The 14,611-nt window shown below is 28.4% G+C and overlaps 1 protein-coding gene across 3 annotated transcripts in view; it reads right to left on the reverse strand.

Annotated features, from left to right (window-relative positions):
* LOC129961017 (tubby protein homolog) overlaps positions 1-14,611 on the reverse strand; it is a 368,549-nt gene that overhangs the window by 323,957 nt on the left and 29,981 nt on the right. For all 3 annotated transcript variants that reach the window (XM_056074806.1, XM_056074807.1, XM_056074805.1), the window contains exon 2: positions 865-961. In XM_056074806.1, the coding sequence (XP_055930781.1) occupies positions 865-961 (97 nt within the window). The remainder of the gene's footprint in view (positions 1-864; positions 962-14,611) is intronic.

The following is a 14,611-nucleotide window of genomic DNA, read 5'->3' on the forward strand; positions in this document are numbered from 1 at the left end:
GATTTTGAATTTTCAGGTTGTCATTCGACTCCTTCCCTGCAAGATGCGGCACAACGCCGCCTTCGATACCTTTAAGAAATTACTATAGTTTAGTTTCTTGTCACGAAAACTCAGAAATTCTTAAGTAGCCGGAAAATTAGCAAAAATTTTATTTTGACAGAAAATTAGCAAAAGTTGTCCTTTTAATATGACTCAACCGTTTTATTAAGTATTTAAAATATGTGACTAAACTGTTTCAAAATTATTGTAAATTACAAGAGAATATTTCTCGTATTTGTTACTAGAAATGTTTTATTTACTTTATTGGAACTCAACGAAGCTTCTTGAAAAAAATATCACCAGATTTTGTGAACCTGTGTCTATGAATATAGCTTATATTTCTTTATCTTTATTTATAAACCGAAAGGACTTTTGGTTTTTTTAACTGTCTCCGAGAAGCCTTCTAAATATTTGAAATTAGCGACTTTGCTTTCCTTTCAAACTGTTTCGAGAGCTTATAATCTTATTTCCATCTCTTTCTAGACATGTGAAATGCGTAGGTGTAGTAAGATTCTTCTATCTTTTCCATTGATTTCTGATTCTTGAATCGATTCAAGTATTTTTGAATCAACATCACCCAAATATTTGGAATTCGCTCTCGAATTAGATTTCTAAATGAAAGGAATGCGACATACTACTATTTCTTTAAATGAAAAATTTCAAAAAAAAAAAAAAAATGCCAAGAGTAAATGAACAATATAATCGTGGAATGTGCAGAATTTCCTTTTATATCGCAGTGAAATTGGAAATATGGTATATTGAAGTAAAAAATATTTCAAGTTAGAGAAATAGTTAACAGCATAAAAAAATTGAAAAAGAATTTACCTGCTTATCCAGCTTTTCTCGAACATGTCGAGCATCGGATACTGCTTTCATAGATTCATTTTGCACAATAGCGCCAGGCGGTCCATTCCATTCATTGCTAGAAAGAAAAGATATATATGAAGTTATTGAATTGCCACAAAATTAAGCTACAGAAACGAAATATTTTACAAAAAATGGCGGTAAATTGGACCATTTACGTGTTTTACAATTATTTTTTGATCTCAGAAAGGCACTTGGAATATATTTGTTTTCATGTATTTCATGTATTTCAATTTCTAGCAATGCTAAATTTTGAAAGTTTATCAAATTTATAATCTCTTAAACTGAATGATTTGACTGATATCGTTCGTCATATATTAATGTAAATATAAAGAAAAAAATAGAAAATATTTTTGTAGACATTTAATATTGGAATTATAGACATTTTATAAGTATTTTTAATTAACTATTCGGATATACTAGCTAGAAATATTTAAAAATTTTAAATGGTATATAAGGTTATTAAAAATCAAAATGCTCTCAGTTATTCCCGAGTATGATCATGTAAAATGGCAGGATTTGGCGAGTAAAATTTTTAAGCAAAATATTTGTACAAGAATTTTTATAGTAGCGACATGTAAAGCTTAACAAAAGTGAATAAACAGAAATCCATATATCTTTATTCGTTGCTTTTTAAATTTTATAAAGAACGTGCTTATATTTAAGGCATAAGCAATTTCAAAAGTCCATTTTTCTTTAAAAAATTTATAGAAATGGAATAATTTCTTATTAGCCCTTACATTTTCTAAAATAGCAAGTATATATATATATATATATATTATATATATATTGCTTTACTTGATTGAGGAAATATGGTGAGAAAATTTCAAAGAAACAGAAAATAAATTGTTTGCGATTGTATAACAGTTGAAAATGCCCTATTTTCTATAATCATTCAAAATAAACTAAAACGCCAACTTGAAACAAACTCAGTTTGAATTTAAAATCGGCAATTAATGCTTGTAATTTATATTTCTCAAAAGCATAAAATGAAAATATATGTATAAGCCAAATTTAAGTTTTCATAAATATCGAATTCTATCACTCCCCCCGCCCCTTGGATAATGCGAGCAACCAGCAATTTTCATGCACTTTTCAATTGCTTCTTGCTTTTAAAGACAATTTTTTAATCATGTTTCCATGCGCTACATACACTTTTGAAATTCTATTCAGCAGTTATGTGTTCCCATTTCATGAATTTCACGATTTAATTATAAATTTATCCTTTCATTTAATAAAATTTTATTCCATTTGAAAAGCGCCATATGGTAGTGAATTTTTAGAAAACCCAATTCCAAGATTCAACAATATTCTTAATACGTAATAAATAGAATACAAATAAATAGAAAATAATAAAGAAAATTTGCATTTTATAGTCTACTAATGAAAGCGCTTTTATGAAAATTGTTAAATTTACCATTGATAGCAAATATTCGTATCAAAGCATTCAGTAGAAATAACGTTTTCACGGTTGGATATGAAATAAATAAACCCCACAGCAACGAAAATTTAATCTGACAAAGAGCCTTTTTGAAAGTGTTTTCCTCGTCTGAAACGTTGTTGGAGGATAAAAATTACTTCATCCCTCAGGAAATGCAGTTTACCCTCCTCGAATGGCATTTGAAGAGCTAGAAAACAAAGCGGATCCATGCATTCTAAAGAATTGAAAGGGAAATGGGTAAAAGTAACAAATAAATCAATAATCGCAATTTTGACTAGGGAAATGAGACATTACTTTAACATTAATAAGCATATGGATAAATAATTGGAACATTCATGTTTAGGGAATATTTATAACACGCATTTTACTAAGTGAAACAGACTTAAAGAATTTACTCTTACACATCTAGGGGTTTTTTTTATATTCACAACAAGCACTTTTATAAAATTTAATCTAATAAACTAAAAATGTAAATAAGGAGGGAATGAAAATAAAGAAAAAATTATCATTCTCAATGTTTAATAGAGTGAAATTTCTCTTTTACATAACAGGATTTTTCTATTTTCAAATACCAAACAGGATTTTAGTGTAATAAATAATCTTAATAAAAGTTATTTCAACTATGTGCGTAAGTATGTTCTTCATCCTTCCTAAATGACTGGACTAAATTCAACTAAACACTGAATATTTATTATTTAAGACAAAAGAAAAAAATTCTGTCAACGTTTCAAATAATTAAATATTCAATTAATTAGAAATAGCCAAAATTTTGCCGCTTTTTTTTTTCTTCTGTAACTTCAAAGCAAATTCTTTCGCACGAATTATTTTTATGGCATTCTTTAATTCTACTTTTTCATTGATATCAATTTCAGTTCAAGCAAATTTTTTTGGATTTTTTTTTTATAAATTTAATAAATAACTGAAGAGACACAGACGATTTTGAAATAAGGAAGTTTATTAATATTCCGTTGCTAAGCAACGACAAGACTTTGAACCGTCCTATCCTTTTATATTTCTGTTTTATTTTTTAAATATTTTCGTCAACGCTTTTTACCGTTTTCAGCTACTTTATTAATATACTATTTAGGCAGATATTAAAAAATAAATTTAAAAGCAGATGATTAACTATTTATATCTGGAACAGCTACTGATTTCATTTACTTTCATATCTTTCATTATGAAAAATTAACTAATTAATTGTCTTCATACGTTAAGATTTATTTATGAGTGGAATTTGAAGAATTAATATACAATTAATATCTTATGAAGGAAATTAGCTGTCGGCGACTTTAAAAATCGTCAGGTTCATATTATATACTCATTTTAATTAAAAGCGTTTTTTCTATAAAAGGATTTTATAAAAATGCAGTTTTTAAGTTAAGCATATTAAAACAAGAAAGCATTTTAATTAAAGTATGGCGACTAGTATTAAAAACAATTCAATTCATATGCGCATTTTTCAAAAATTTCACTCTGGTTATTTATATAAGATATGCGTTACAATCTAGAATACCGTTAGTTTCAATATCCTGAGACGACAACTATAAAACGTTCTATCTCGTAAGGGGCGAGACATGGAAGGCTGTGCGCATTTCCGGAATTAACTTTATTGCTAAATGTAAACATTTCCTCCTTTCACCACAATTTTGTCGAATTAAATCCATCTTAACGCATGCGCAAAAGCGCGGAGGGTTTTAGAATCCGTTTACAAACAATGTGTATTTTTTATGCTAAAATTTATATAAATACTATATATTTTTTCAAACAAAAAACATGCGTTAAATTGCTTGGGAACGAAAATATTAGAGAAAAAAATAGATAAAATTCAATTTCTATTGATTTGCTTTCTTTCTACCACAAATTAGATTCTAGTTAATGATAATTATGCGTTAAAGGTTTATCTATGAATCTGAATTTTACATTTATCTTTCGACTTTATAAGTTAGAGTTCTAACTCAAAAGATGCAATAACTTTAAAGTGTGATGTGTGTTACATTAAACTTTATATAAGGTAATAGACCAATTTTAAGTTAATTGATTACATTATTATACAAAATACAATAAATATCTTATTCTCTAGATGTTATTTCCCTTAATGCCGAGTCATTTTTTCCTTTTTGAAATCTCATTATAGAAACTTGAAATCAACTGCTAAATTTTAGTGTATTTGAAATAATTCGCAAATACTATCTTTTAAAAATAGTAAATATAGCTTTCATTCATTTGAAACACTAAAGTTAAGTGGAAGCAAAACTTTTTTTAACCGGTTTTGTGATCTATTTTATCCGCCAATAAATTCTGACTAGTTATACGAGCATGATAAGTGTTTCACGAAACAATGGTATCGGCTTTCGAACATGAAAGCCAATGTCATTGCTTCGATTTTCGCAAGTGTTAATCCTATTGAGCTAAGATATTAATTGCATTCGTGCAACGCATTTCAGTGACATCGTCGGATAGGTAATCACTCACCGATGCAGATGAGTTTCTCTAAGTGAAACTATTATTAAATATACCTAATAGATGACTCAGGTGATTACCTACATGAAATAATTAGCATTAACTGGAAACCAGATTACTATATCATACAAGCAGTATAAGAGAATTGTTGAGTCAATTTTCCTCCGAACGACAATCATCTCAAAGATAAATGCATTCGATTGTCTAAAATATAACTTCTTTTTTCCATTTAAATGTTGGTAATTTTTGACAGGAATTCAAAACTATGTTGAATAATACATTATGCATTTTACTAAATCATCTTGTATTTACTATATGCAATTTCATGATTCTACTTATATGAAAATTCTCAATTTATTACTCATTGTAATAAATATTATGGAATCTTTAAAATCTATTTTCTCATTAGAGGGAACCAAGCGCATAGCATAAAGATTTAATCAAATTTAACCAATTAACTGCAAAAATTCTATGTATTTTTCAAACACCATTTTGCCACTGAGAACAAGCAAGTGTACAAAATTTAAAAATCTAGTGCAACAAGAATTGAGTAAAAAAATTGATCATGATATTTATTTTTTTTAAATCATGATACGAATCAAGAAAACAATAGTGTGTAAAAATTGATCCAAGAGAAATTTTGTATCATATTTGACAATGAAGTTTTCTCCATTTAACACATTCAAGGTTATCATATGCTGCATTAGTTATTAAAAATGCATTTCGTTAAATAAATCATAAAAAGTCTACCACCTGACTAAGAAAAAATATTCGAAAAAATGTTTTTTCTATGAAACCCCATTATCACTCTTTAAAGGTTTTTTATATATAGCCATTTTTATTACATATGTCAGCCAATATTAAACATTTTTAGGATATTTGCACCATGTGATATATGTGACCGAACATCAAAGCTATGAAAAATCAGTTCCGTTTTACTCAGCTTAGGTAGGGGTATTCTGTTTGAGGCAGTTAATCAATGATTAGGTAGGGGGACTATTTAAAACAATTTTAATCATTATGATTCACAACAGAATATATCCGACTTGTTTCCTTGTTAACAATTAGAAAAATATCTATGATAATACTTTGGTAGATCACACGTTAGAACAAAACGCTAACAACGACTTACATTTGAAAATATTATTTATTGGGACACGAAATATAACTCGCAAGTGTCATAAGAAGTCCCATTTTAATTTAAAAGAAATAGCTTACAAGAATGCGAAATAAAATATAACGAACAATCCCTTACAGGATATGCTTGTATAGAACATTTCCAATAGGTATCAAGTGCAAGTAGATTGTAAAACTCTCACCACTCAGTAGGTAATTTTGAATTCCGATGAAACCCATTACTTCTTTCTTAAATAAATTTCATATCATAAAACTCAAAAATAGCAAACATTTAAAGGATAAGGTATAACTGATATGCTTCATCGTTTATGCAATATGAAAATAAATGCTTTGAATTGATAATTATTTCTTTGGAATTTGAATGTATTGAAGTTTTTTTTTTTGTTGTTGTTTTTTTTTATGCAAGACGTCTGAAAAGGTTGGGTTCAGAATTAACGTGCTTCTCTGTCAGACTACGACAACGATATTTGCATACGAAACTGTGTCCAAAAACGCAACTACTGGAGGTCATTGTTCGCAGGAGTACCGAAGCGCATTTCAAAGGTTTTTCATTTTCTCATTTATACCTTATACCATACCTCAAAGAAAGCATTGCATTTTTTCGCTATTCAGAACATTTTTTATTGACGTTGTTGAATTCTAGAAACTTAATTAAAACTACATGTTTAAGTAATTTAAATACTAAAAATTTAAAATTGGAAATAATTGTAATTAAAAATTTGAATGTATTCTGTTCAATCTCATTTTTAAAAAGAAATATATATAATTTTTTTTAATCATAACTGAAAATATATGAAGGTAAAATATATTATTGAGGTACAAAAATTGAATCTCTTATTTTTCTATAACTTTTGGATATATAGAAACTGAAAATCATTTGTTATGAATTTGTAGAGATAATAGACAATAAAGTAAAATCGGGGGGAAAAATGTAGCCATTATTAATTTATTCTTATTTTGAATTAAATTGTTTAATGTGTCAATAACTAATGTATTTTCATGATAGCCAAAATTTCTGATATGAAAATTGCAAGTTACTTTCTTAACTCTGCACTGAGGAAATTTTTATTTTTTAAATGTACATAATGCATATAAATATTAAAAATGGAAAAAATGTCTTGATATGAAATATTTGGTATAACTATAGAAAATTAACCTTTAATTAACATTTCATTATTAAGTAATTTGCTACGTTAAGCTAACAACGTAGTAAAAATAATTTTAATAACAAATCTCTTCATTATTCAGAAGTAATTTAAATGGAACCCAGTATCCAAAATGTTTTTTTCTTCAGTTCGATAAATCTACTTTGTTTGACTGCGGTTTGAGGTTAAAAATACAGAAACTTAAATTTTCGAAATATTTTTCATGTTCAAAACTTCATTTTTAAGATTTTCCTTAAAATTTTCCTCCTTTTTTATTCTTCTCATTCAGTTTTCAGTATTTGCTCCCCAGATTTCTATTTTGAATAATCCTCATGTAGAGTTATGGTTCCAATAGAATTTAGTAGATTTGGGGGTACAATTTTGGATACTTAAATTAGCTATGGAGAAAAAAAAAATATTTCAAAAATTTGTGTGATTTTTTGGAAACATCTGATTTTTCACTTTCACTATTTTTAAAAGTTTTTTAATCAATATTTTTAAAAATAGATCGTTTGTTCTAGTAAATTGATATTTGTAAACTCGCAGAAAAAAATTCAAATAGTTTGAATAAGATATGCTTGACTTTTAGCATTTTGTAGCATACATGACTTCAGGAAAAAACTGGGAAAAATGGATTTAAAGTTTCAAACACAGAAATATTACACTTAAACCAGCTTATATCAAAACAATCATTTTTCTCACCAATACTCAAACATATATAAGTAAGGCACTAATAATTTAATAAAATATCATTTCCATAGTTAACAGCAGCTCTAATTTTACCTAGCAAGAATCAGGAAAATAATTTTTATAATCAATATATTTACTGAATAGTTCTTAATTCCTTTCATCAAGTGCTTGTTAATATCCAGAAATAATTGCAAGCTATTTAAATAAAATAAAAAATGAAAAAACAGTTTCAGGAAAGAAGAATTAAAGAAGTACTAGGAATTATCTCCCCAAAACTTTAGCGCTTACTCTCTAAAGAAGTTGTTCCCGATTCCTGAATAAAAATGTAATCTTCGGTGATTTATTTTAGTGATTAATCCCTGGTATGCGATTAACAGTACTCGAATCAAATGTGTATTTAGCGCATTTTCTTCCACCCGACTGAAATCAAAATTTGGCATAGAACTACAATTATAGTTATAAAATCACATACAAATCTTCATATGTTTAAGCCATTGATATTTAGAATTATCGAGTTTGCATGCTTGTGAAAGAGCAGCCCGATAGGTGGCCACTCCGCTTGACAGATTTGGTTCCAAATTTGACAGGTATCTAGACTTTAGATATCAAATCTGTGATCCAAGTCTTATCCATCTGGCTCTTTTCGTTTTGCAGTTATCGTGTTAACTTGCATTCAGACAGCCGGGAAGGCAAACATCCTCTAAATGGATTTCGCTAAACATTTCATGGAATTCTACAAACTAGATGCAAATAACCATATACCTCGTTTTCTTTCTCTAGTTAAAAATATAAGTTATTCTATTCACAGAAAAACATACAGGCATCATGCCAAAAATGTAGTGGAAGTCTGAAACATGGAGATCCGTTAAAATTTTGAGTTTGAATTCTTTGACGGATTCAATACTTTATCTATACATTGTATAGAGAAATAATTGCGTTTAATTTTGTGTAGAGAAATGTATAGAGAAATAATTAAATAATTGCGTTTAAAAACATTTATACAGGCCTTTTATCACATTTTTTATATAAAACTAAAGTATGTTGTATAAAGCAGTTGCAAATCTTACTTTGCTGAAACTAGAATGTCCCAGTAAATATTCATGGGGTCACTGATTTCGGTTTCTTTGACAAATTTTACAGTCAAATTCAAAATTATTTTTGTAACTGCTTTATTTGGAAAGTTTAATTTATGCGCCCAGCACCTCCTGCCATTCGTAATAAAATAATATGGTTTTCTATTAACTCGTGGCATTTCCAAATCAAAATTAAAATAAGCAACAAAATGTGTTGGAATTTTGAAAAATTGATTATCTTTTCAAAAATGGTCGAAACTTGTAACAGTAATAATAGTGAAATTATTAACAATGAGTAAAAATCAAACAGTAAGTAATAACATTTTAATTAAAGTGTTTTTCTTTACTGAAAACAAAACAAAAATATGGAGATTTTCAAATAAAGACATATGATAGAACAATCAAAAAGAGCATAGCTTTTGATAACGTGTCTGTCAAATGACTTCATATCTCGTAAACTATTTGTCCTTTCCGTTTGAAATTTTCAGAGAAAGTCAAAGTCAGTCTAAAGCCCAGAGATAATTTTAAACAAAAACTCAAACATCGACATATTCGTCGATTTTTAAGATGTCATTCTCTCAACAGGGCAAAAAAGAAAGTGACGTTAGTATGCATATCTGGATTGAACAGAGTTATATCGAAAATTGTAAAGTGATTTTATTACTTTCCAAACGACCTCATTATCTAAAGCTGCTTCAATCTCTTATGACTTCCAGAAGCAATATCTATTAACCAGCAGTATCTATTATTATCTGTATCCGCAAATATCTCAAACGAAATCTTGTTACTGATAATGTAACAATTTTAGGTAAATTGATTACTCTATCAGTTACCAATACATATATGCATTTTTATGTTCACGGCAGCAAAGATTTCTGACCTGAGGGTTTTCCACTGGTATTTTTAATTTTGCAATTCAATACTTTTTACCTGCGTAAATGAATACAAAGAATAAAAAGTACATTTGAATTTTTGGTTACATATTTTTATGTAAATTTAATAAAAACAGAAATTGCTCAAATAAAATTAAATTTTTAACTAATCTTCTACTTCCTTATTACGAGACATTTTTCTACTTCTAACAAAGCAGTAAAACTAATTTTATTCATTAGTATTTAAGTAATTTTTAAAATTTAAATAAAAAATTAAGTTATTTAGAAAGAAAAAATAGATGATTCTGATAAGTATATCTGCTCTATAGAGTTAGATATGAAACGATAAAATTATTTTATTACTTTTCCTATTCTCAACAAAACCGTAGAGATAATTTTATTGATTACTATTTATATTGTTTTAAAAATTTTAATTAAAAATTAAGTTGTTTAAAAAGAAAAATAATAGATGAATCTAATAAGAAATCTGCGCCCTATAGAGTTGCATCTAAAACTATAAAATTATTTTATTACTTTCAAACGACCTCATTATTTTCAACTAGACTCTTTAATGACTTTCTGATGCTGTATCTATGCACACGGAATCTGTAGCCACGCATATTCCAAACTAAATCCATAATAATTAGGAGCATTTCTCATTGGTCGTCTCATTTTCGAGCTTTTCCCCACCTACCTGAACACATTTATTACAAAGTTTCTGGTTTTGGCAACTTCCCAACTACCAACGAGGGCTACTAGTCATTTACTGGCGATAATAATCAGAACTCCTATTCAGTTGGGACAACTATTTTTAATCAGACGAAGGAATTCACTTGGATTTATTTCTTCTCACCTCTCGTTAATTGACTGAAAAATGCATAAAAGTCAACTGAATTGACTATGCTTAGCTACACATTTGATAGAAATTTGAATTTTAAATCGTTATATTCTTTACATTTCATATAAACAGAAAAAGTAGATAGAAATCGAATAATTCATTCTTGAGATTGATAAATCTCCCTCTTTTAGAAATCGTTGATTGAAAAAAGTTGCAAATTTTTTTTAATTATGTTTATTTCTTTGTTTGTGAATATGGTAAATCACTAATACAGTAACTAGAACGAATTAGACAAATGAAATTTAAGGTGTGGTTCTTGCACATTAATTATAGAACTCTACAAATTTTTGGATAAAAACCATACTAAAGATAGACCTTTGTCTCTCCGTAGATATGTGAGTGTTCAAAATTTGAACAAGTTAGAAAATTAGTTGATTCTATTATTCTACGATTCTAAACATAAAGCATTCCATGTAGTGGAAAAATATGAGAAAGTCAAAGAGATAACACTCCAACAGATAAACATTTCATTAGAATGTTATTTAAATACTATAAAACTGTTTTCATTTTTCTTTTATTGATTACCACTTTTGCTGTTAAAAATTTCATAAATTTTCTAACTGAAAGTTTTGTTTGCACTTAAAACAGTAAAAATAAGTGATATGAAGTAATGATAAATAAAAAAATTAACCGCTTAACTGTTTTGCCCGAGTGCCATACGTGCATCGATTTATCGAATTTTTTATTAGTTGTAAGCAAAAAAATAAACCATTCATAACGATTATAATTCAATATTAAAATTACATCGAATACGTAGATAAGTCAAGTATTCAATGGATTTTCATTTGAATCAAAATAAGAAAATATTCCCAAAATAGAAGGTGTCATCTTATTAGATAATAAAAAAAAAATGAAACAGTTAAGGGGTTAAATTAGTGTTAACCATGTAGTAAATGTGAGTGAAATGCTTTAAGTTCAAGAAGTTTCTTAATGCAAAGGATTATTTTTAAGTAGGGTCCCTTTGTTAATACCATTTTAAATTCCATACTCCGTGAGAATGATAAAGCACATACAGGTTCCCGGCAATCTTAGCACAGAATCCGATGCCATTTACATTCATGGTATCAGTCTATGTTTCATACAGTGACGTTAAAAAGTAGAAGAAAAACGAATGACCATCTGATTGTGAAATATGATTAATAACTTTATTCTTAAAGCAAGGAAGCTAAAAGCTTTGGATATTCATCGCCAGAGATGCGGAATTTACAATAAGTGATAGTAAAGTGAGAAAATGGATGAATTTTTTCAATAATTTTCGAAAAACATCCATGCAGAATCGCGCTATGGTCAGCATCTATAATCACAGATGGTTTGGTGCAGGCAGTTGATATCCAAATTCATGCATGCAGAAGATTTAATAAATCTTCTAAAATTTCTACACATTTCACCATCAGTTATCTATAAGTGGGTCTATGAACTTACATTACAAAAACAAATTGTACCATCATTAACCTTCTAATGGTTTGGTAAAAAGCATAAAAGGAAAAGAGAATGCTTAAAATATTTTCCCCATTGCAAAGAGGAAAGAAATATCGTCAAAGGAGACGAGACACGAGTGTCTCACGTGACTCCTGAGTCAAAGCAACAATCAATAGAGTGACGACATACAATATCGCCAGGCAAAGAGAAAGTAAAGCAGGCACTTTTAAAGAGCAAACTAATAAAAACCGTTTTGGGATAGGCAAGGGAATTTTGTTACAGAAAGGGTAACGATTAACTCTGCTTTCGGTTGCATGCGTTTAGACACTGATGGGGAAATGTTTGTAGATAATTGGCTGTCGTCATTGGAGTCAAAAAGGCATGAGAAAGGTAATCAAAAACTCAGTTCATTTCAGCAATTGCTTAAACCGGCAAGGAAATTCTGTCGAAAAGCAGAGAATAGTAACATCAGAAAGAGCTACTTTTTTTATTTCTAAATGGATCTTCCATAAAAGCAACCTTGGTAGTTCTATCTAATAAATAATGAAGAATTCCAGAGAAGATTGTTAAAAAGTTCACAAATTGGTGACAATTGCGATCCTAAGTTGAAAGAGTCCATGAATTTGTGAAAAATTCATCACGGTCCCTTCGGTTTCCTAGTAAATATGCACAGTAAACCTATTATATTTGCCGTATGGTGAAGAAAAATCGAATCAACTCTTTGTGCGATACTTCGTCAAGTTGTTTTATTTCGTTCAAAATTTGACACGACACCATTACACGAAATGTAATTTTACTGGATTGTTGAAACTTTGAATAAAGGGGCTCATATCCAGCAGAATAGAGAGATGGATAAATAGTGTACGCATTCAAAAATTTGGTCAAGCATTTTATGTAATGCTACAATTTTGATGCATGCAGTGCTACAGTTTTTGATACAGTGCTTCAATTTTCACTCATTTAGTATATTGCGGTTTGGAATTATGTTCATATACATTAGAACAGAGATACTCTCTCAATTTCAAAACAAGCTTTTTTTATCGGACTTAGAGCGATCAAAATGTAGATTCGCCAAAATCTCAGTGATTCTCGACCTGCAAACTTGTAATATTTTCTCTTCATATACAAAAACTAATGAAATTGAATTGAATTTTAATTCGTTTAATGAAGTCAAAACCCAGTGAATGATTTTCTTTAGCCAAAATCTTTTTCAGCATTCATTTGACAATGCACAACAAATTATTTCTCATTAAAAGAGAAACTATAGGTAGCATTTGGTAGCAAGATGCTTAATTTTTTAATACAGCTACCTTTCTACTGCTCTTGAATTAGATTTAAGCGAATCATTTTATTTGCAGTTAAATTGAACAGAATAAAAAGAAAGCTAAGAAATCTTAAAGCAGTTAAGGGCCCCTTCCTTGGAAATATTCATTTGACTTTTATACCTATTAAACTTATTTTATCCGGTTACTCGAGTCCATTAATGTAAGAGTTGCCTATAATTTATTATTTCAATGGACTGTAAGGCATTATTGTGGTATGGAAAAATGTTCGTGACAGTCAAAGAGCTTTTGCAGACGAACCAAAATGATTTGAAAACCATAATACGACAATTTAAATATGATAGGACTTAAATACGATAATTTAAACATTTTCTATGTGATATGCATATACAGTCACGCATCTTCGATTAACATGATATTTTAGGCTGCTAAAACATTAGTCGTCAGACTGCTCGTCTTTGATTGCCTATTTTGGAACTAAAAGTATGAAAAATAAATGTTTCTGCAATACCGTGCTACTAAAATAAGGACATCACGGTCTATTTACGTGAGAGTATCGTTTTTTCATATGACGCTATTTATTTCAAAGATTATGAATTTAAACTACACAAATCATAAATTACTAACTAGTATTATTTACATGTGTGCTAAATCATTACTTTATAATTTTGTTGCATTTGAATTCGTTAAACGCTTAATTCACAGTTTTCATTTTTCTTTAGTGGCAACTAGCCTTACATTACTATAAGAATTTATAATCATAGTATTACTGTTTAAAAATTAATAGTACCTAACATATTTTGATGTCTTGATAAACATTTATATCAAGAATATTCGCATTGGTTTATGATTTATATTGATAAAAATTTCAAAGTCGTTATATGTTGCAAGGATAAAAGGAGAAATGAAAAGATAAAGAAAATCCCTGAATGGATATGCAGAGTGAAGAATTGTTAGTCATCAATTTTAAAGGTATTTTGCCAGAATTCATATAAAATAAATTTGAACAAGAGAACTTTTAAAAACATTTTATTAGTGTACTGAAAGGTAGAAAACTTATTTTCTGAATTTTAATCTTTAATTAAAATTTATTATTATAAATGTCGTGGAATCAATATCAATTTCTACTCCAATTCTCTACCAGATATAATCATATAGAAAAATATTTAAATGTATTAACTCCTTAATACCCCCGTTTGTCACACGGGCTTCAAATTATCGCTTCTCAGACTTATAAGCTGAAATCAGTTTATTCAAAGATGCTACGATTTGATACAAAAACTAGACAAA

Source organism: Argiope bruennichi, chromosome X2 (genome assembly GCF_947563725.1).
Source record: "Argiope bruennichi chromosome X2, qqArgBrue1.1, whole genome shotgun sequence".
NCBI lineage: Eukaryota > Metazoa > Arthropoda > Arachnida > Araneae > Araneidae > Argiope > Argiope bruennichi.